The sequence below is a fragment of the Gigantopelta aegis genome, chromosome 5 (genome assembly GCF_016097555.1).
Source record: "Gigantopelta aegis isolate Gae_Host chromosome 5, Gae_host_genome, whole genome shotgun sequence".
In the NCBI taxonomy this organism is placed as follows: Eukaryota; Metazoa; Mollusca; class Gastropoda; order Neomphalida; family Peltospiridae; genus Gigantopelta; species Gigantopelta aegis.
The window spans coordinates 22,585,683-22,609,218 of record NC_054703.1 but is presented as its reverse complement, the minus strand read 5'-3'; the positions used below and the strand labels follow the sequence as shown (position 1 = coordinate 22,609,218).

Sequence of the window (23,536 nt, the reverse complement as noted above, 5' to 3'; positions counted from 1 at the left end):
CCCAGATGGACGATGATAGTAATCATGATTCCAGTTTAATGCCGATGATGATAACTCGGACTCGGAAAACAATACTCAGTCCAAAAGAATCATAAAGATTATGAGACAAATGGCATTTGTTTACAACACTGTTCCATATTATCACATAATGCTTCTCTATCAACTGCCTGATAATGATTTACAATTGTCAAAGTACCCTTGGGACAGCATTGCACTGATATACCATATTGGTCCATATAGTTATTATTTGATCACTACTACTAACAAAATGGCAAACACTGACAACTATTTACATTTTTACTTTTACCCCTCCCTTAATTAGAGTATGAGATTGACCACGGCTACATTTTTAATTTGCAGCCGACCACACCGTCACAATGACACGCAAAGCAACAATAAATTCCAATTATAAACATGAAACAAAATAAAACAAAGATTCGAGGGGTCCTGCAAAAGGGCATTTACCAGATCAGGTAAGCCACATAATGACCCAGGAACGCTACATACGGGTAATTCATCTACGGCAAGGTACCACCATCTACTGCTTCTGCAGTACCAGGTTTGCTTAGAATATCGACCCAGACGGTGTGAAAACGATTAGGTGAGGCAGATATTCGAGCCAGACGTGTGTCATTGTGACTCAACAACATCGTCGACTACGACGTCAGTGGTGTCAAATCCACAGAGTATGGCCACAACTGCGATGGAGAAGGTTATGGTTTAATGGCAAGTGTCGTGTTTTTGCTTCGTCTCGCTGATGGAAGATGTCGAGGGTAAAGATGTCGTCGTGAACGTTATGCTGCAATCTGCATACAGGAGGTGGATAGATTCGGTGGTGGTTGTGTGATGATGTGGGCAGCAATTTTACACACAGGCCTGACATCCAAGACAACTTAACGACACAGAAATAACAAGATGAAATTTTGTAGCTAGACGTCGTTCCACAAATAACGCCAACGTTGTGTTCCAGCACGATAATGCAAGGCCACATAACGGGGGACTAACAACACAACAGCTACACAACAACAACATTCAGGTCCTGCCCAGGCCTGCTAGATCTCCTCTGGATTTGAGTCTCATAGAACATTTATGAGATGAGTTGGATAAACGACAGAGACAGTATCAACCACAGCCACATAATCTACCACAGTTGACACTAACACTACAGGCAGAGTGAGCCTTCACAAGGTGGGGGCGGGATTTAGCTCAGTCGGTTGAGTGCTCCCTTGAGGTGCTTGCGTCGCAGGATCGAACCACCTCAGTTGATCCCTTCCACTGATTGGGATTTTCTCGTTTCAACCAGTGCACCACAACTGGTCAAAGACCGTGGTATGTGTTTTCCTGTCTCTGGGGAAGTGCACATAAAAATGTCCTTGCCGCATTAAGCAAAATGTAGCGGGTTTCCTCTGTGGACTATGAGTCAGAATTACCGAATGTTTGACATCCAATAGCCGATGATTAATTAATCCATGTGTTCTAGTGGTGTCGTTAAACAACATAAATGTTACAACTTTTCCACAAGGTGTAATTATTATTGCTTGTATTGGAAAGATATCTCAGGCAGTTCTTTTCTCCCATGGAAGGCCGGGACAGGGTGTAGCCCAGTGGTAAAGCGTTCGCTTGATACGCCGTCGGTCTGGAACCGATCCCCGTCGGTGAGTCCATTGGGCTATTTCTCACTCCAACCGCTGCACCACAGCCCTCAATATATGTGTGGTTCTTAACCATATGTCCGACGCCATATAACCGTAAATAAAATGTGTTGAGTGCGTCGTTAAATAAAACAGTTCTTCCTTCCTTCCTTCCCATGGAGGGCACACAAGATACTGACTGCATACCGTTAACTTTCTAAATATCACGTCAGCAACTGCAATCTTTTATGTTTTAATAGTAAGTAAAGGTCTTCTTTTTTTTTTTCAATCTGCCGTTATCTAAAAAAAAAATAACAATCTATTGGCAAGGCAGTGAGAAGTGAGTTATTAGAGAGATTACATTGTCTTACGTGTCTTAGGATACTTTACACCCTACTGGTTCCATGATCAAAATGTTTAAAGTTTGTTTTTGTTTAACGACACCACTAGAGCATACTGAATGTCAAACATTTGGTAAGTTTTGACAAGTAGTCCACTAACAGCAAGATATTTTTATATGAAATTTCCCACAGACAGGACACCACATGCCATGTCCTTTGGTATGACAGTGGGGAGGCACTGGTGGTCAGAGAATGGGTCCACTGAGGTGATTCGATCCTACGACGTATGTATCCGATTGAGCTAAATCCCGCCCAGGGATGGTCAGTTAAAATTTGTTTTTGCTTAACGACAGCACTAGAGCACGTTGATTAAATTATCACCGGCTACTGGATGTCAAACATTTGACGATCCTGACATTATTATAGTCTTGGAGAGGAAACCAGCTATATGTTTTCCATTAGCAGCAAGAGATCGTTTTATATGTGCTTTCAATTATTGAATAAATAACGTTTGGCGAAATGCCTACAAAACTACTGAGCTATAAATGGTTTGTAACACAAAGCTGAAAATTATTATTGTCAGACAATTTGCGAATAATTGTTATACCTCTCTTGGCGTCATTAACAAGTAACCATACCGCTGACACAAGTTTCATGTAACTACAAATCAATGCCATGTTTCTATGCGTGTATATCTTATTTATGCGTGTTTTACCTTTGCCAACCACAATTTCAAAAGGTAATTTATAGCATGATGGACCAACAATAGGGATTGTAAGCGGTTTGTCCGTCATGCGCTATATGATTTTTCACTGAATTTTTCTGTTGTGTTTTTTTATATCATAAAACCGATTGTGTTCTCCATGCAACTGTATCTTATTTCGACGGTATTTTGTGTTCAATATTTTATGGTTTATGTGTAAGCGTGGAAAGTGCTCTATTACAAATGATGAACACAAAAGCACAGGATTACATGATATTTAATTATATATATATCATTGTTGTTTTCATTATTTATCACGAGGGAACATTATAAACATCGAAGTGTCTTCGACATACATACAATATATAGATATTCATACATACATACATATATACATACATATAAGCATTTAGAAACAAAAATCAAATCACTCTGGGTGAACTCTGTCTAAACCGGTCCTCTATGTAAACCGGACTATTTCGACGGTACGAAGTGAGTCCGGTTTAGACAGAATCCACTGTATATATATATATATATATATATATATATATATATATATATATATATATATATATATATATATATATATATATATATATATATATATATATATATATATATATGTGTGTGTGTGTGTGTGTGTGTGTGTGTGTGTGAGAGAGAGAGAGAGAGAGAGAGAGAGAGAGAGAGAGAGAGAGAGAGAGAGAGAGAGAGAGAGAGAGAGAGAAAGAGATGGAGGGTCATAGTAGTATGTTCCCATAAATCGCTTTCAGATGTTTCAACTGTAGGACATTCACTCCTCCGATCGCAGTTTTGAAAATATGATCAAACCCACACTGATACTGGATAAAACACAAACAATTCATCGTGAAAAATCTGGATGACTGTTTTTCAGTTGACGCAGTTGTCAATATGTAGATCTATTTTTGTCTATTTCCCTTCTGGGTTTTTTTAGGGGAGGGGTTGAGAGTTGCAGTGTGTGTGACTTGTTGTTGTTTGCTTTGTTTACTTTCCTTTTTAGTCACTGGCACAATGCCAATTAATTAACACTTGTGTTGTATCTTTCTAATAGTTAACTGTGTGGTTGGTTTATGTTCTGTTCTGCCATTGGCTATGCTATTAAAAACAGATATCGATTATTGGAACATTGTGAAACATAATTGGACGAGCTCGATTGATGTACACAGACGACTCAGGAGACGACACGAAACTAAATACATTTCTCGGAGTGTGGTTTCCTGTGATCAGTCCATTATTAAAGACACTAACGACAACATTTTAATACAAAGTATGTTTTGCACCGTTATAAATAAAGCTATAATTTACTTAATAGTGATGACTGTTTGCATAACGAGAGTAATCTCATGGAAACAAAACATATTTCGAAAAGTGTCCAGTATTCCTGTGATAGAGAATGCTTGCGACCTCTGGAAAGGTGTTGTTTGGAGTCTGGTGGATTGTTCTAAAACATGTTTAAGTGATGAACGATGTGTTCTCTTCAAGTATGATGAAAATGGAACATGTTCTACGTATTGTAACATCGGAACGGAGGTTGAAGCTGTGCATGGATATGTCTCTGGTGAACTTTCTCTTTGTTTCTCATGTTTATTATTTTATTTTATTTTTTGCTTTTTTTTTCACTCTAGTCTGTTATCACTGTAAGATGTTTCTTAATAATAAAATGTTTTTAAGGGCTACAATTACATACTAAATACATTTATGTTTGGTTTATAATATTAATGTCTATATATTCAATATGGTTCTGGTACGTTTTGGTAGTTTCTGGTAGTCGTTTTGAGATTTTTGCTATTTGTGTTGTAATACTATTCTTTTTTTGTTTCTTTTCCATGTACTCATCTGCGATTATATTAAACATAATTAAAAATAGCTATACATACGAGTTTAAATGAAGACACATGGTGATAAGACGGTCAGATATAGTTATACGATTTCCACGAATCTGCAATTAGTATTTAATGATATTTGAGATGCTTGTCTATAATTTGGTGAATTTTCTTGATTTCTGAAATTAATTTTAAAATTTACGAAGGCTGCTTATGCTATTTCAATTAAATAATTATTTGAATCTTAGTGTTCTAGGTACCTGTTTTTAATAATAATAATAATAATAATAATAATAATAATAATAGAGGCGGGACACAGCTCAGTGGTAAAGCGCTCGTTCGAAGCGCAGTCGGCCTGGGGTCGATCCCCGTCGGTGGGCCCATTGGACTATTTCTCGTTCCAGCCAGTGCACCACTACTGGAATATCAATGACCGTCGTATGTACTACCTGTCTGTGGGATGGTGCATAAAAAATATCCCTTGCTGCTAATCGAAAAGAGTAGCCCCTAAAGTGGTGACAGCGGGTTTCCTCTCTCAATATCTGTGTGGTCCTTAACCATATGTCTGACGCTATATAACCGTAAATGAAATGTGTTGAGTGCATCGTTAAATAAAACATTTCTTTAGTAATAATAATAATATGACTTTTAAGCATTTTGCGTTTGTTCATAAAATAATCGCATTTAAATAAGTAGTGATATACATCTCCACGCAGTCTACACAGTCTGTTTTTGACAGGGAACTATTCCAGCATCCTGATTCTGAAAGCAAATAATGATTGCACGTTTTGAATTTCAGAAGGATGGCACAGTTTTTGGATCAATTTAAATTTAGTAAAGTAATTTGTCTTTAGATGTTGATTCGATGTTTTTATGTCAGGTTTGGAATTATTGGTCTAATTGCCTTCGTTTAACATGCTAAAAAAATGGTTTTGTTTAACAACACCACTAGAGCACATTGATTTAATAATCATCGGCTATTGCTTGTCACACATTTGCTAATTTCGCAATGCAGTCTTAGAGAGGAAACCCGCTACATTTTACAAATGATTTTTTATATGCATCATCCCACAGACAGGATAGCATATACCACGGCCTTTGATATACCAGTCGTGGTGTACTGGCTGTAGCGAGAAATAACCCAATGTGCCCAACGACGGGGATCGATCCCAGACCGACCGCGCATCAAGAGAGCGTTTTACCACTGGGCTACGCCCCGCCCCGTAGCCCAGTCCGCCATTTATGTCAGAGGAAAAGGTATATTATGCTACAGTTTTAGGGGTGGGACGTAACCGCAGTGGTAAAGCGCTCCCTTGATGCGCGGTTGGTCTGGGATCGATCCCCGTCGGTGGGCACATTGGGCTATTTCTCGCTACAGCCAGTACACCACGACTGGTATATCAAAGGCAGTGATATATGTTATCCTGTCTGTGGGATGATGCATATAAAAGATTCTTTGCTACTAATGAAACATCCTGTCCTGAACGAAGGAGACGGCATGGGTCAACACCTGTTCCCATGACAGGCGTGCACTGTAACAGCTTGATCTAAATATGGACGTTAAGCTCTATGGCGTGACGTGACCTAATGGTAGCGGATTTCCTCCCTAAGACTAAATGTATATGTTGCAGTTAACACCCAAAAGCAGACGATTGATAAATCAATGTGCTCTACTGGTGTCGTTAAACGAAACAAACGTTAACTTTATTCTCCATTTTAACAACGTGGGAGGGCTGTTATTTTATAAAATGTGTGATATTCTGTGTGAAAAATATGGTGATAGAAAATAATAGGAGGTATATTTAGTTTCAGACACATGCCTGCGTGGTTTTATGAAATACGAAAACAGCTGTTACAGGTTTTCGCCGAAATCAGCGGTCGGAACATGGGACGAATGCAAGGTACTTGTTTCATTATCATTTCATGTATTTCCGTCCTTTCATCCAATTCATCTTCATTGGGGCGGGACGTAGTCCAGTGGTAAAGAGTTCGCTTTATGTGCGGTCAGTTTAGGATTGATCCCCGTCGGTGGACCCATTGGGCTATTTCTCGTTCCATCCAGTGCTCCACAACTGGTATAACAAAGGCAGTGGTATGTACTATCCTGTCTGTGGGATGGTGCATGTAAAATATACCTTGCTGCTAATCGAAAAGAGTAGCCCATGAAGTGACGACAGCGGGTTTCGTCTCTCAATATATGTGTGTTCCATAACCATATGTCCGCCCCCATATTACCGTAAATAAAATATGTTGAGTGCGTCGTTAAATAAAACATTTCCTTCCTTCCAATTCACGGTCAAGCAGTCTGTCCTGGGCACACGCCTTAGTTATCTGAGCTGCCCAGCAGTGCAAATAAAAAGGTTGTTTTTGTTTAACGAAACCACTAGAGCACATTGATTTACTAATCACCGACTATTGGATGTCAAACATTTTATACTTTTGATGTATAGTCTTTGAGAGGACACCCGCTACAGGTTTACATTAGTAGCAAGAGATTTTTTATGTGCACCATCCCACAGATAGGATAGTACACACCATGGCCTTTGTTACACCAGTTGTCGAGCACTGGCTGGAACGAGAAATAGCCCAATGGCGCCTCCGACGGCAATCGATCCTAAACCGACCGCGATCAAGCGAGCGCTTCACCATTGGGATACATCCCGCCCCCCACCCCCATAATAAGAAGCATCCGTCACATGGCAAGTTTATTTTCATGGCGGCGCACATATCATTGCAGTACTTTTGTGTGTGTGTGTGTGGGGGGGGGGGAGGGGTGGGGGGGGGGTGGGGGGGGTGGGGGTGGGGGTGAGTATATATATATATATATATGTATATATATATGTACTCTTCAAAAAATGTAGGGGAACTCTAATAAGAATTTACAAAATTGTAAGGTATATTATCTGTGGGGGTTATATGATAATAGTGAATTAATTGGGCAAACATTACAACCGGTAGTTCAGTATTACAGTAGGTTTTATGATCATCAAGGATCTTGAAAGACGATTGGGGTCAGAAGTGTAATTTTAAAGTTAACGTTTTTTATCAGTAAATCTCAAAGTCAAACAATAAAAATGACTAAAAACAAAACAATAACAACTATATGATCAACAGAATGAAAGCGATTGACAGAAATAATGTTCCACAGTGATTAATATATCTTCCTGAAAATGGTCAAACTCGAGAATGACACTCTACGCAAGTGTACGGGGCAACTGCGTGATGCACGTGCATACTATGGAATGTGTTTTGGTGTGTTGATAAACAGACCTGAATGTTCTTTACCAGGATATCTGTGATCAGAACGTATGTTTGGTCTTATGGTTGATATTAACATTAATATTTCAGGTTCCCCTACTTCTTTTGAAGAATCTCTCTATCTATCTATATCTATATATATATCTATATCTATATCTATATCTATATGTATATGTATATATATATATATATATATATATATATATATATATATATATATATATATATATATATATATATATATATATATATATACTAAAACGCAAAAGATACGCAGGTCCTGAAAATGCGAAAGAATTGCACTTTGTAAAGCAGTATCTTTGGTGGAATTGAACCTCAACTGTGTTAAAGGACATGGCACACACCCACACCGCAGTCCCACCTGCGTGTCAATTTCATTACCTGTGTGACGTCACGAATTCTCAAAACACGTTGTTTGCACGTGCTGGATCATCCGTATCATGAATCCAGTGCAAACACACTCATTGAAATGCTTATAAAGCCTACACACCTGGATTTAATCGCATAAATTCAATTTGAGTAGTGACAGACAACAGAATCACATTTTAAAAATGCCGCGACTGACGCAACTCCAGCGAGGGATGGCCATCGGGATGTTGCAAGCCGGACAGACCCGTACTGCTGTAGCCAGACAATTGGGATGTCATGTTTCGACAATCGCACGCCTTTCTCAACGTCACCAAATCACTGGATCTGTGAACGATCGACCACGCACCGGCCGCCCGAGGGTGACAACCGCAGCCCTAGACCGGTACATCCGGGTGACCCACCTTAGGAATCGGATGCTGCCAGCAGCTAACACCGCTCACCAGGTGCGTGGTCCACGTGGTCCAGTGTCCGCCGATACCGTCCGACGCCGTCTGAGGGCAGCAGGACTCCGTAACCGCCGTCCTTATGTGGGACCAATATTGACCCCTCGGCACCGCCAACAACGTCAACAGTGGGCGCAACAACATCAAAGATGGCGACGTGGCCAGTGGCAACAAGTTCTGTTTACTGATGAGAGCCGTTACAATGTTTCCAACGCTGATGGCCGAATCCGAGTATGGCGACGTCGACATGAACGTTACTCCGACTGCTGCGTTCTGCAGGCCGACCGATGGGGCGGGGGTAGTGTGATGGTGTGGGGTGGGTTCTCATTCAACCACAGAACACAACTTCATGTGTTCAGACAACGCGTTAATGCCGCCGTGTACCAAAATGACGTCATCAACAATCACGTCGTTCCCTTCTTTGCCGCTCACCCACGTGTGCGCTTGCTGCAGCAAGACAATGCCAGGCCGCACACTGCCAGGGCAACACAGGCGTTGCTGGCTCAGCACAACATCCCAACGTTGCCGTGGCCAGCCTTATCACCGGACATGGCGCCTATCGAACACGTCTGGGATGAAATCGGACGTCGCCTTCAGGCTCGCGGACAACCTCAGAATATGCAGGCGCTGGAGGCAGCATTGGTCCATGAATGGAACTCACTCCCTCAGGCATTCTTTCAACGGCTTGTCAACTCAATGAGGAGACGTTGCACTGCCTGTTTGAATGCCCAGGGTGGTCACACGCGATACTGACTTTGACAATGCTACAGGTCGTCTCTTTCACATTTTTAACATGGACCCCCACCCTACTTTATGACATGAAACAATAGCCAAAAAGGAATTCAATCAAAAATTTCCAACACCAATGTGTGCCGAATTGGTGTAGCTCCAAAATAAATGTTGAAATCTTCATTTCGTTTTGTTTTTTTAATATTTTATATCCAATTTAATGAGAACCTGCGTTTCTTTTGCGTTTTAGTATATATATATATATATATCTTGCATTTTCAGTGCAATCGAAGTATGTGATATTTTTAAGTTCACATATTTTAAGAATTTGATAACTTTGCAAACTAGATGTAAATTAGTCGAGGTCTCGGCACTAGGTTTATTGACATTTAAGCAAACGTACTTGGGTGACACTCCATGATTGACGAATGCATTCAGAGTCATCAAATAAAAACATTTCAATGGCAATTTGACACTGAAAGCTGTCCAGCGTTCAGAAAAAAAAAAAAAAAAAAAAAAAAAAAAAAAAAAAAAAAAAAAAAAAAAGTTAGGCATAACCTTATTTTGATGTAAGGACATCCAAAAGGACGTCATTCGAGCTTGACGTCATTTCCATTCAAAACTACACATACTCTTATGTCATTTGAATATCTAGTAATGGCGGACTGGAATTAAAGTTGCGTGTACAATTTACAAAAACACGTTGTATTAAGCTTGAGCTTATATGATAAAGAGATTATTACCCTCGTGTATTTCGGTATGGTCAGGATCATATATTAGGAATAAAAATAATGATTACAATTTTTATTCCTAATACATGATATTGACGATACCGAAAAACACTCTGGTAATAACCTCTCTCTCTCTCTCTCTCTCTCTCTCTCTCTCTCTCTCTCTCTCTCTCTCTCTCTCTCTCTCTCTCTCTCTATATATATATATATATATATATATATTATATTCTTTTTAGGCATATTGCCAAAGCATGAATTCCTACCTTGTCATCATAACGTCAGCTGAAGAAGACAAATTCATCCGGGAATATCTGTTACAAAATACAACGAGTAAGTATGCTTAAATATTTAGAGTTAATCGAAACAACCACACATAGAATGTGTATATTGATGTGATTCATACATTGTTTATAATAGTCCGTTCGCGTCAAAACGGAACTGGTGACTGAGCTGACTGATGTGTATTTGAACTACATATAGTGTGTCCAGGCGCTTGTGCCAATCTGATTAAAATTAGCAGCATTGCGTGGACACCCAGGTTTAGGTGGCATTTCATCTATAAATAACAATTTAAGTATCGACCAATTATACTTCGCCGTTTATAACGTTATTCGGGGGCATACAAATTCTAAAAATATCGTGCGAGACTATTTTTTGTAATATGCGAACTTGTTGGTCTATTTCAACATTAAGAAACGGGAAAAGTTTAGTAATAAACTCTGGATTGTATAGTAGTGTAAACAGATTTTATGGCTATACCATCACGTTTTTTTTTTTTTTTTTTTTTTTTTTTTTTTTTTTGTCTTGAGACGAATTTTATATAAACTTTTATATTGAAATTAGTTTCCGGCATACTTCGTAATTCACCCGAATCATTTCGTATGCCCTAGGCATAATACCGAATGTTTTCAAATTATTTTCAAATCCTTTTCAAATCACTGGCATGATTTTGCAAGTAAGGTTTTGATTGGTCGAATGAAAGGTCAACTGCACATGAGCTCAAACGGGGTGCTGTTAGATCCACAGGTAATAGTAATTAACCAGAGGAGCTAATTTCAATTAGATTGACGCTTATGCATACACTTTAGAAGAGGGTGGGGTGCTAAACTGAAGGCTAGCGAAATTTATGAGGGGATAAAATATATTTCCCTAGGAAAAGTATTCAAACAAAAGAAAACATTTACTTGACCAAGGAGAGGATTCGGCCGCCGAAACCCACCCTCTGCTTATATTCCTGTGTTTGTAATTACATTAAACTGTTGGTAAACTAAATAAGTTGTGCTGTTTGTAATTATAAGAATTGTTTGTAATGTTGTTGTGAATTTATCGATGTATATGGTGTACACTACTAAAGCAAATCCCATAGACGACAATAGTAACATATGTGGCTAAAACGCCTACCTGCTATGTATCAATCGACATAAACACCACGGATATAAATACTACCACCCCTCACCCTTAAAGTGAATCAGACAAAATTCAGGGTGAAGCTGCTCATTGGGGAGATAACGGGTAGCGTCTGTGATTACCCTGGTTTCGCACAAAATTTGACTAATTGTTTTTTTTACAGGTACTCCATACATGTTTCAAGCACAAGGTACTTGACACAGTGGTACTAGATGAAATAAAATTGCATACACTTTTCTTTCTTTTTTTGCCCAGATGAAATAATTGTTTTTTTACAACCAGTACACTCGCATTTGTCACCAATCACAGGACTTGTGGTGTTAACTTCTCTATCAAACGTTCAGTACACCTCCACCTTTGACCCAGCCGGAAGTTATTTGGTTTAGTACTGCCTATAACGGTCACAACTTTAATATAAAATCGGTTCGCTACGTTACGCGATTTTATACTGTTTGGGACTGTTTTACATAGATAAATTCACAACAGATGACACAATTCACATATACATATTTATCCTGCAACCACTGTTTCGATTACGATGACGGATAAAGCACAATCTGATTAAAATTAACTCTACTGGTCTACCAGCATTGCGTGGACTCCCATGTCCTGGTGACATTTCATATATAATTAACAATTTAACAATCGACCAATTACACTTCGCCTTTTATAGCATTATTCGGGAGCATACAAATTCTAAAAATATTGGGCGAGACTATTTATGCAATAGGCGAACTTGTTGGTATATTTCAACATTAAAAAAAACAGGGGGGGGGGGGGCAGGTAGTGTAGAAATAAACTCTGGATTGTATACTAGTATAAACAGATGTTATATCTATATCATCATGTTTTTTGTTTCGTCATGAAACGAATTTTAAATAAAATGTTATATTGAAATTGGTTTCCGGCTTACTTCGTAATTCACCTGAATCATTTCGTATAGCCTCGGCATAATCCCGAATGTTTTCAAATTCTGGCATGATTTTGTAAGTAAGGTTTTGTTTGGTCGAATGAAAGGTCAATTGGACATGAGCTCCAATGGGCTGCAGTTAGATCCACAGGTAATAGTGGAGCTAATTTTAATTAGATTGAATAAAGCAAAGCCATATACCTATAGTAGCAGGATATGACTTTTGACGTCACTCGTCTGACGTCATACGCATAGCTCCATTACAAAATCGCTCATTTGACCTTTAGGTCATCATACAATGTAGCTGAAATAACAGAAATAATAATTGAAACTGTTTTTCTTAGATTCTGATTACTGGATCGGGGCAAACGATCAACAAGTTGAAGGTCAGTTTCAGTGGATGTCAGCCGGATCACATAAACCTGTAAACTACACCAACTGGTATCATGGCCAGCCAGATAACATAGACGAGGAAGACTGCGTAGAACTGAAAGGCAAATATGGCTTCCTTTGGAATGACAACAAATGTAACAAGAGAGCAGGATTCATCTGTGAACAGTTTTAGAAGACGACTCGTGAAGCAGTATGAAAACGAGTGGACTTTCGCTTTGTCGCCGTTAGATTTAATAAAATAATGATCTGATCTGAACTCTTTTCACGTTCCCATATAACATTATGCTTTTGAGCACGCCCATCATTAAGCGTACGATTCATTTGTGAACAGTTTTAGAAAATGACTTGTGAAACAGTATGGAAACAACACGTGTGAAATTTGATGAATGGGTTGTGTTATGTCGCGTTTACGCTTTGTCGCTGATAGATTTAATGAAATGAAACGAAAATGCGACAAATTTGGAACGAAAACGTGACAATATGACAAAGCGAAAATGCGAAATAGCAAAATCAGCCACCATAGTGAAGATCAGATTTCAGAAATAAAGACTACCTTGCTGCTAAATGTTTCCCTTTTTAAAATTTAATCGAACAGGTTCCGTCGCACCCAATAAAATCTCATTGCTGACAATGTTAACATTTTCAAATAAAACTGCGCGTACGTTTCATTCCATATAGTAGTTACTCTTATTGGAATAGAAATATTCCATACTTTATTCTAATACTATATCTACAGTGTCTGAACGGAAGTGAACGCGTATTGTTAGCTGCGGTTTACTGAAACCACACAGAAGTAGCTGGCGTACAGTTATTCATTTACAACACCGGCCATCGGTAGGTAGGCTGAATTGTATTGGGTTCGCACCCTGGTACTGGCTCATACCAAGAGCGAGTTTAACGACTGACTTTTTGACATTCATAAAAATCATACATCACAGTATAAATATTCATGCTTGGCTTCAATTTACTAACCTTCTCTAAAGGGGAGGAGGGTGGCAGTCATTTTCTAAAAACAAATTTATTATTCTTGAAGGCATACTGTCACGGATCTAAGGACCTTATTTCTCTAAAAATTGATAATAAATAAAAATTACATTAATTGTTGGATACCAAATCTAGCTATCGCATCACCTTAATTGAACCATGAAGGAGTGAAATCCATGTCAACCCTCTCGGCAATTTTAGTTTTTGAATTATGGGCCATTGCCATAATTCAGTTATTTTTACAAAATATCATTAATAAATGGAGTATAGTAGTTATGAAGATGGTTGAATAAAGTACATTAGGGACAAATCAAATTAGTTTTGTTTAGGTAATACTTTGTTAGACCATTGAATAGGTCAGTGGTCTGTGACAATATGTCTTTAAATCTGGATTCTAAAAATGAAAACGTACATTCATGGCCGTAGGTACCAAGACACTATTTCAATTAAATCGAAGATGAAATCTATTTTATACTGCAATGTCATCAATATAATGATCTAAGAGAAAACCTTAGACGACCTAGTGGTTTTAAGCTAATCCAATTACTAACTACTGACGACATTAAAGAGCTCAATAACATTGGGAAATATTACTAATAATAATAGAAATAATAATAATTTTGTATTATTATTATTATTATTATTATTATTATTATAATGTTGGTAAATTCACGTAGCGGTGGGGTGGGTGGGGGCGGTTGTTACAGAAAGATTACATACATTTCGAGGAGGACCCAGGAGGGTTACTGGTATAATTATATATATATATATATATATATATATATATATATATATATATATATATATATATATATATATATATATATATATATATATATATATTGAGTTGTATTGCCCCTTTCAATTTTACGCATTTGAAATATGAGTACTTAAAACAAAGTTAGGTGAACATTAGTAGGTATTGCTACATCTCAAACAGTTTCAGAACCCTTGATTAGTTGAATAATGCATAGGAACCCTCAAATAGTTCAGCACAATTTGAGGTTGAATTATTTGAGGCTTTTAGGTACCACGTGACAGCAAAGGTTCAACAATAACAACACATTAATTCACAAAATAGTTTTCTTCTTTAATTTCCCCATTAAAATTTGAATAAAAGTGTGGCGCCGTCTCTGAGTTCCAGACGAAAGTCGCGAGGTTGCTCAGGTGTTTCTTCGTCAAAGGTGTTGCTGAGGTCATGGAGTGCTGCGTACGTGGCGTTTTCCTCTGGGTGATGCTATCCAGTTTAGAAGCCTGCTGAAATTATCTTTTAAGACAAATAATAATGATAATAATAATAATAATAATAATAATAATATGATTATTATGATTATTATTACTGTTAGACATTTTTTTTCATTATGTAAGTGGTTATTAACGTTTATATAGTAGGTACTGCCTTTTACAATAATATATATCTACTCTAGTATCATCATAAAGAGGACAGTGAATAAGAACATGGTCTTCAGGTTCTACACAATTAAGCCAGTTAAAACAGGTTCTTTTGTGAACCTCCAAATGTTCAAATCTACCCGTGTCTAACGTTAAAGACACTGTACCACTACGAAACATCAATAGCACACGTCGATACGAATTAGGCATAGGCATAATAATAAAATTATGTAGCAATAATATTTCTGCGTGGGTGACTGCCGACAACTTTCAGATACAGCTCTGCATTTGTTTTCGTCAAAGAAGAATGAATGAATGAATGTTTAACGACACCTCAGCACAAAACATACATCGGCAATTGGGTGTCAAACTATGGTAAATGCAAAACATAGTGGTGATGGACATCAATCTAAAACTTCATCAATTAAATTAAAACACAGTGTAAAGAGCTGTGTACCATTTGTCTTTACAAATATCACAGATTGGCAAAATTAAAATTTAGAATAAAAGTCAATGTGACGTAGAAATTGTAAGAACAGTTCTGGATGGAATGGAAATGTTGTCCAAATATATGTTGTCTGGTTCCTTTGAGATTAGTACAGAACAAAACGTGGCATACCGTCAGAGTACATTGACAATGCTCACACTGAAGTGGAGGGTGCATCAAAGAAGACAACAAGAAAGATATGTTTTATTTAACGACGCATTCAACACATTTTATTTACGGTTATATGGCGTGAGACACATGGTTAAAGACCACACAGATATTGACAGAGGAAACCCGCTGTCGCTACTTCATTGGCTACTCTTTTTGATTAGCAGCAAGGGATCTTTTATATGCACCATCCCACAGACAGTGTAGTACATACCATGGCCTTTGCTATACCAGTCGTGGTGCACTGGCTGTACGTCAAAGAAGAGACCAAACACAGATAAACGTTTCGCTACTGTGAACACGAAGTTTTCATTTGTCAGGTCATAATCAATTAATTATTTACTTATGGTCTCTAGAGTTTTTAAACTGCTAGACGGACAAATGTTTATATTGTTAAAGTTAGTGCATGAACGTACGTGCTGTATGCATAGCTATTTGCACGCTATTGTTGTTTTGATTCACTGCACACTCGGGACTATTGGTTGTCAATCAAAACATTGAAAGCGTGCAAATAGCCATGCAGTCAGACATACATACATACATACTTACTTAGATATACAAACACACATACAAACATACACACGCACACACACACACATGCACACATGCATACACATATACATACATACACACACATGCACACATACGTATACATACATACGTACGTACGTACGTACGTACGTACGTACGTACATACATACATACATACATACATACATACACACATACATACATACATACATACATACATACATACATACATACATACATACATACATACATACAAACACATACAAACGCACATACATACATACGTACGTATGTACGTACGTACATACATACATACGTACAAATACATTCTTTATTGACGTCTCAGTTTGTGTACAGATTAAAAACCAAACTTTCAACAATAATATTACAATAATACAACTATAAAAGTACACACGTCACTACTGTGGAGACTATCTAAAACTACTCAAAGACTTTTAGAATTAAAAAAAAAAAATGTTTTTATTTTATATATTTCTTTATATGTATAAACACCTTTGGCGATGTGCTCTAGTGGTGTCGTTAACAATGTGTACAAACATCTTTGGCAACGTAATAAGATGGCAACTTCTGGCTGTAATTTTAACAATATCCGGGTGGCTTATATGCAATGGCATTTCTTCATTATCTAAATGGTTATTAAAATTTACTATAGTAGGTACTGCCGTTTAAAAAAGAAAACAAAAATATATCTACTCTAATATCATCATAAAGAGGACAGTGAATAAGAACATGTTATTCAGATTCAACATAATTAAGACAGTTAAAACAGGTTGTTTTGTGAACCTTCAAATTTTCATATCTACCCATTTCTAACCTTACAGACACCGTACCACTACGAAACATTAAACGCACATACCCCGGTCTTTGTTACAACAGTTGTGGTGCACTGGCTGGAACGAGAAATAGCTCAATGGGGCTACCGACGGGGATCGATCCTAATTCAACCGCGCATCAGGCGAGCATTTTCCCACTGGGCTACGCCCCCCCCCCCCCCCCCCCCCCGAACGAAAGGTGTAAAATGGCACTATTACAGTCAAATGAGAATATAACAGAACATGTGGAAATCGACTTTGTCTCTAAGTAACAAGATGGTGCATATAAAATATACGTCGCTACTAAAACGTGTTTAACTAAGTAACAATGACGTAGGTTTGACATTTGTTTAATACGTTCAGTAGATGTCTACTTAAATTTACACAATTCTTTAAAGGGACAGACCCTAGTTTTTAAACACTAAGGCATATTTTTCACTATCAGAACCGATTATGATCACTGAATTCAAACATTACTTATAGTTTATTGTTTAGATTATCCATTTCGGTGGGCCCACTGGGCTATTTCTCGTTCCAGCCAGTGCACCACGACTGGTATATCAAAGGCCGTGCTATGTACTACCCTGTCTGTGGGATGGTGCATATAAAAGATCCCTTGATGCTAATCGAAAAGAGCAGCCCATGAAGTGGCGACAGCGGGTATCCTCTCTCAATCTGTGTGGTCCTTAACCATATGTCAGACGCCATAAACCGTAAATAAAATGTGTTGAGTGCGTCGTTAAATAACACATTTCTTTCTTTCTTTTTCTTTCTAACTCTATAACGCCTATCAATATTATTGTAACGACCAACATCAATAGCTAAGAGGGGCGGGATTTAGCTCAGTCGGTTGAGTGCTCGCTTGAGGTGCTTACGTCGCAGGATCGAACCTCCTCGGTGGATCCATTCAGCTGATTGTTTTTTTCTCGTTCCAACCACCACGACTGGACAAAGTCCGAGGTATGTGTTTTCCTGTCTGTGGGAAAGTGTATACAAAAAACCCCTAGCTGCATTAGACAAAATGTAGCGGGTTTCCTATGATGACTACGAGCCAGAATTACAAAATGTTTGACATCCCGTAGCCGATGATTAATTAATTGATGTGCTCCAGTGGTGTTGTTAAACAAAAAATAAATCAATCAATAGCTAAGCTATGTGCAAACAACTGAATTTTTACGGAGTTAAGTTAGTTACAATCATTGGAACTACCAATGGGACCTTGTAAAATGTGTATGGGTGGGTGATTGGTCGGTCCATGACTTTATAGTATTGTTACGTTGCAGGAAATGAAAGAAACCGTTAAAAATAGACAGTAAATGGTGAAACCAACTCTCTAATAACTGACATCATGGAAAGCTCTAAATTGAAAAGAAAGGAAGGAAGGAAAACGGTTTATATAACGACGCACTCAACACATTTTATTTGCGGTTTTATGGCGTCGGACATATGGTTAAGGACCACACAGATATTGAGGGAGGAAACCCCCCTGTCGCCACTGCATGGGCAACTCTTTTCGATTAGCAGCAAGGGATCCTTTATATGCACCATCCCATAGACAGGATAGCACATACCACGGCATTTGATGTTCCAGTCGTGATGCACTGGCTGGAGCGAGAAATAACCCAATGGGCCCACTGACGGGGATCGATCCCAAACCGACCGCGCATCAAGAGAGTGCTTTACCACTGGGCTACGAAATTGAAAAGAAGTCATTACATACTCTGTCAAAAAAGAAACGCATAGGGAAAGCCGAGAAAATCAAATACACGTGTTGATTTCTGCACCTAAGACACCACAATCCCCACCCTCTGTTATAAAATAGTATGTCGCCTTGTGTTGCTGCCACAATTCAACTCTACATCAGGGCTAGGGATGTTTCAGAGGCATCCCACAAGCAGCCTGGAGTGACAGACCAATTGTGTGGTTGGTGTTGTGTTCTACCAGTTTCTAGGCCTCTTTTCAGAAGTGGCTTTCCGACTAATGTGTGCTATATATACTAGCTAAATGAGTGGTTTCTATTAACTGAGAGAGATTTACATACGTATAAACATTTTGAACGGTTTAAAGGCACACAGTCACGGATTTAGTGGGCCTTATTTCTCTAAATGATTACGGATTATAAATGGAAATTACATTCATTTGGAATACCAAACCTCGTTATTGTATCATCGAAAATATTTTATAATAGGCAAATAATAATAATAATAATAATAATAATAGTAATAATAGAAATAATAATAATTTGGTATTATTATTGTTGTTATTATTATTAAAATGTTGGTAAATTCACTTCGCGGTGGGGTCGGTGGGTTCGGTTGTTACAGAAACACAACAATACATTTAGAGGGGGACCCAGGAGGGTTACTGGTATAAATATATATATATATATATATATATATATATATATATATATATATATATATATATATATATATATATATATATATATTTCGAGTTATATTGACCCTTGCAATTTTGCGCATTTGAAATATGAGTACGTAAGACAAAGTTAGGTGAACATTAGTAGGTACTGCTACATCTCAAACAGTTTCAGAACTCTCAGTTAGTTGAATAATGTATAGAAACCCTCAAGTGTTTTAGCACTATTTGAGGTTGAACTGTTTGAGGCTTTTAAGTACCACGTGACAGCAAATGTTCAACAATAACAACACATTCATTCACAAAGTAGTTTTCTTCTTTAATTTCCCCATTAAAATTTGAATGGAAGTGTGGCAGGCTTATCAGTGGAGATAGCTGGCTTGTCGGGTCGGGTCGGGAGCAGCGAAGCTATGGTAAATACATCGGCTACTGGGTGTGAAACTATGGTAAATACATCGGCTACTGGTGTCAAACTATGGTAAATGTAAAACTTAACTGATGATGAACATCATTATAAAACTTCAACAATTAAGTTAAAACACAGTGCAAAGAACTGTGCAATTTTTGTTTACAAATGTCACATATTGGTATAATTAAAATTTAGAATAAAAGTCAATGTCACGTAAAGATTGTAATAAAAGTTCTGGATGGAATGGAAAGGATTCCATCACATTTCTTTGTCCAACTATATATTTTCTAGTTTCTTTGAGATTAGGGCACGCCACCAAAATGTGGCGTACCGTCAGAGTACATTGACAGTGCTCACACTGAGGTGGAGGATGCGTCAAAAAAAAGAAAAAAAAAAGATGTTTTATTTAACGACGCACCCAAATCATTTTATTTCCGGTTATATGGCGTCAGACATATGGTTAAGGACCACACAACTATTGAGAGAGGATACCCGCTGCCGCCACTTCATGGTCTACTCTTTCCGATTAGCAGCAAATGATCTTTTGTATGCACCATCCCACATACAGGGTAGAACACACCATGGCCTTTGATATACCAGTCATGGTGCACTGGCTGGACGTCAAAGAAGATGACAAAAACAGATACACGTTTCGCTACTGTGAACAGGAAATTGTCGCTTGTCACTTCATAATCCATAAATTATTTACTTAGGGTCTCTAGAGTTTTCAAACTGCTAGACGGACAAATGTTTATATTGTTAAAGTTAGTGCATGAACTTACGTGTTGTATGCATAGCTAGTTGAACAATGTCATTGTTTTGATTGGCCGCGCACACGGGACTATCTGCTGTCAATTAAAACGTCGAAAGTGTGCAAATAACCATGCAGTCACCGTTTCATGCACGTAAGCGGGATCGACCGCGTAGATTGTAGGCCCCATGCATATGGTTGAGTTAAAGAGCTTCCTTTTTATGGAAGCTTCGATAGCTCAGAGCGTATCGTGGTTAGTCTTGCAATTTGCGGGCGAATCGGTGCCACAGGTTCGAGTCCCAACAACGGCATGGGACAATTTGTGAGGCCAGAAAGGATTTAATTATCCCCTGCGCCAGTGCGTTAATATCTATGTATGTAATAGTCAACCTCGACATACATACAATATAGATATTCATACATCAATACATACTAGCCAGTGCCAGGTCTGCCCACCGTTTCATGCACGTAAGCGGGATCGACCGCGTAGATTGTAGGCCCCATGCATATGGTTGAGTTAAAGAGCTTCCTTTTTATGGAAGCTTCGATAGCTCAGAGCGTATCGTGGTTAGTCTTGCAATTTGCGGGCGAATCGGTGCCACAGGTTCGAGTCCCAACAACGGCATGGGACAATTTGTGAGGCCAGAAAGGATTTAATTATCCCCTGCGCCAGTGCGTTAATATCTATGTATGTAATAGTCAACCTCGACATACATACAATATAGATATTCATACATCAATACATACGTACGTACAAACATATTCTTTATTTACGTCTCAGCTTGTGTACAGTTTAAAAAACTAACTTTCAACAATAATAATACAATAATACAATAATACAACAATAAACGTACACACGTCACTAATATGGAGTCATGATAGACTCTCTAAAACTAATCAAATACTATTAGAACTATTTATAAAGTACTGCATTTACAATAAATAAAATTAAAAACCCAAAATTATATATCTTGATATGTATAAAAACCTTTGGCGACGTAATAAAATCGAAAATTATATACATGTCTGTATGCATAAAAGGCTATTTCTCGCTCTACCCAGTGCACCACGACTGGTATATCATAGGCCGTGGTATGTGCTATCCTGTCTATGGGATGATGCATATAAAATATATCTTGCCACTAATGGAAAAATGTGGCGGGTTTCATCTCTATGACTCTCAAAATGACCATATCTTTGACATCCAATAGCTGACGATTAACAAATCTATGTGCTCTAGTGGTGTCGTTAAAAAACAAAAACAATAAAATATGTATAAACATCTTTGGCAATGTAATAAGATGGCCACTTCTGGTTGTAACTTTAACAATAACCGGGTGGCTTATATGCAATGACATTTTTTTCATTATGTAAGTGGTTATTAACGTTTACTATAGTAGGTACTGCCTTTTACAATAATATATATATCTACACTAGTATGATCATAAAGAGGACAGTGAATAAGAACGTGTTCTTCAGATTCTACACAATTACTATAGTAGGTACTGCCTTTTAAAATAATATATATCTACTCTAGTATCATCATAAAGAGGACAGTGAATAAGAACATGGTCTTCAGGTTCTACACAATTAAGACAGTTAAAACAGGTTCTTTTGTGAACCTCCAAATGTTCAAATCTACCCGTGTCTAACGTTAAAGACACTGTACCACTACGAAACATCAATAGCACACGTCGATACGAATTAGGCATAGGCATAATAATAAAATTCTGTAGCAATAATATTTCTGCGTGGGTGACTGCCGACAACTTTCAGATACAGCTCTGCATTTGTTTTCGTCAAAGAAGAATGAATGAATGAATGAATTAATGTTTAACGACACCTCAGCACAAAACATACATCGGCAATTGGGTGTCAAACTATGGTAAATGCAAAACATAGTGGTGATGGACATCAATCTAAAACATCATCAATTAAATTAAAACACAGTGTAAAGAACTGTGTACCATTTATCTTTACAAATATCACAGATTGGCAAAATTAAAATTTAGAATAAAAGTCAATGTGACGTACAAATTGTAAGAACAGTTCTGGATGGAATGGAAATGAGTCCATCACATTTTGTTGTCCAAATATATATTGTCTGGTTCCTTTGAGATTAGTACAGTACAAAATATGGCATACCGTCAGAATACATTCACCATGCTCACACTGAAGTGGAGGGTGTATCAAAGAAGACAACAAGAAAGATATGTTTTATTTAACGACGCATTCAACACATTTTATTTACGGTTATATGGCGTGAGACACATGGTTAAAGACCACACAGATATTGACAGAGGAAACCCGCTGTCGCTACTTCATTGGCTACTCTTTTTGATTAGCAGCAAGGGATCTTTTATATGCACCATCCCACATACAGTGTAGTACATACCATGGCCTTTGCTATACCAGTCGTGGTGCACTGGCTGTACGTCAAAGAAGAGACCAAACACAGATAAACGTTTCGCTACTGTGAACACGAAGTTTTCGTTTGTCAGGTCATAATCAATTAATTATTTACTTATGGTCTCTAGAGTTTTTAAACTGCTAGACGGACAAATGTTTATATTGTTAAAGTTAGTGCATGAACTTACTTGCATGAACTTGCTGTATGCATAGCTAGTTGCACGCTATTGTTGTTTTGATTCACTGCGCACTCGGGACTATTGGTTGTCAATCAAAACATTGAAAGCGTGCAAATAGCCATGCAGTCAGACATACATACATACATATATACTTAGATATACAAACACACATACAAACATACACACGCACACACACACATGCACACATGCATACACATATGCATACATACACAC

The 23,536-nt window shown here is 37.9% G+C and overlaps 2 protein-coding genes across 2 annotated transcripts in view; one reads left to right on the top strand and one right to left on the bottom strand.

Moving 5' to 3' along the window:
* Window positions 1–23,536, bottom strand: part of LOC121373420 (perlucin-like) — a 64,383-nt gene that overhangs the window by 9,649 nt on the left and 31,198 nt on the right. The window lies entirely within an intron of this gene.
* Window positions 3,870–13,345, top strand: LOC121373419 (perlucin-like). The gene is made up of 4 exons (XM_041500065.1): window positions 3,870–4,254; window positions 6,326–6,420; window positions 10,307–10,400; window positions 12,732–13,345. The coding sequence occupies exons 1-4, from the start codon at window positions 3,966–3,968 to the stop codon at window positions 12,950–12,952; spliced, it is 699 nt and encodes a 232-aa protein (XP_041355999.1). The 5' UTR covers window positions 3,870–3,965; the 3' UTR covers window positions 12,953–13,345.

Bases quoted from the DNA above. Each gene is read 5' to 3' on its own strand.
- LOC121373419 (XM_041500065.1), top strand. From the start codon at position 3,966: ATGTTTTGCACCGTTATAAATAAAGCTATAATTTACTTAATAGTGATG. The intron at 6,421-10,306 runs GTACTTGTTTCA...TATTCTTTTTAG, and splicing joins GAACATGGGACGAATGCAAG to GCATATTGCCAAAGCATGAA. The intron at 10,401-12,731 runs GTAAGTATGCTT...TGTTTTTCTTAG, and splicing joins TCTGTTACAAAATACAACGA to ATTCTGATTACTGGATCGGG.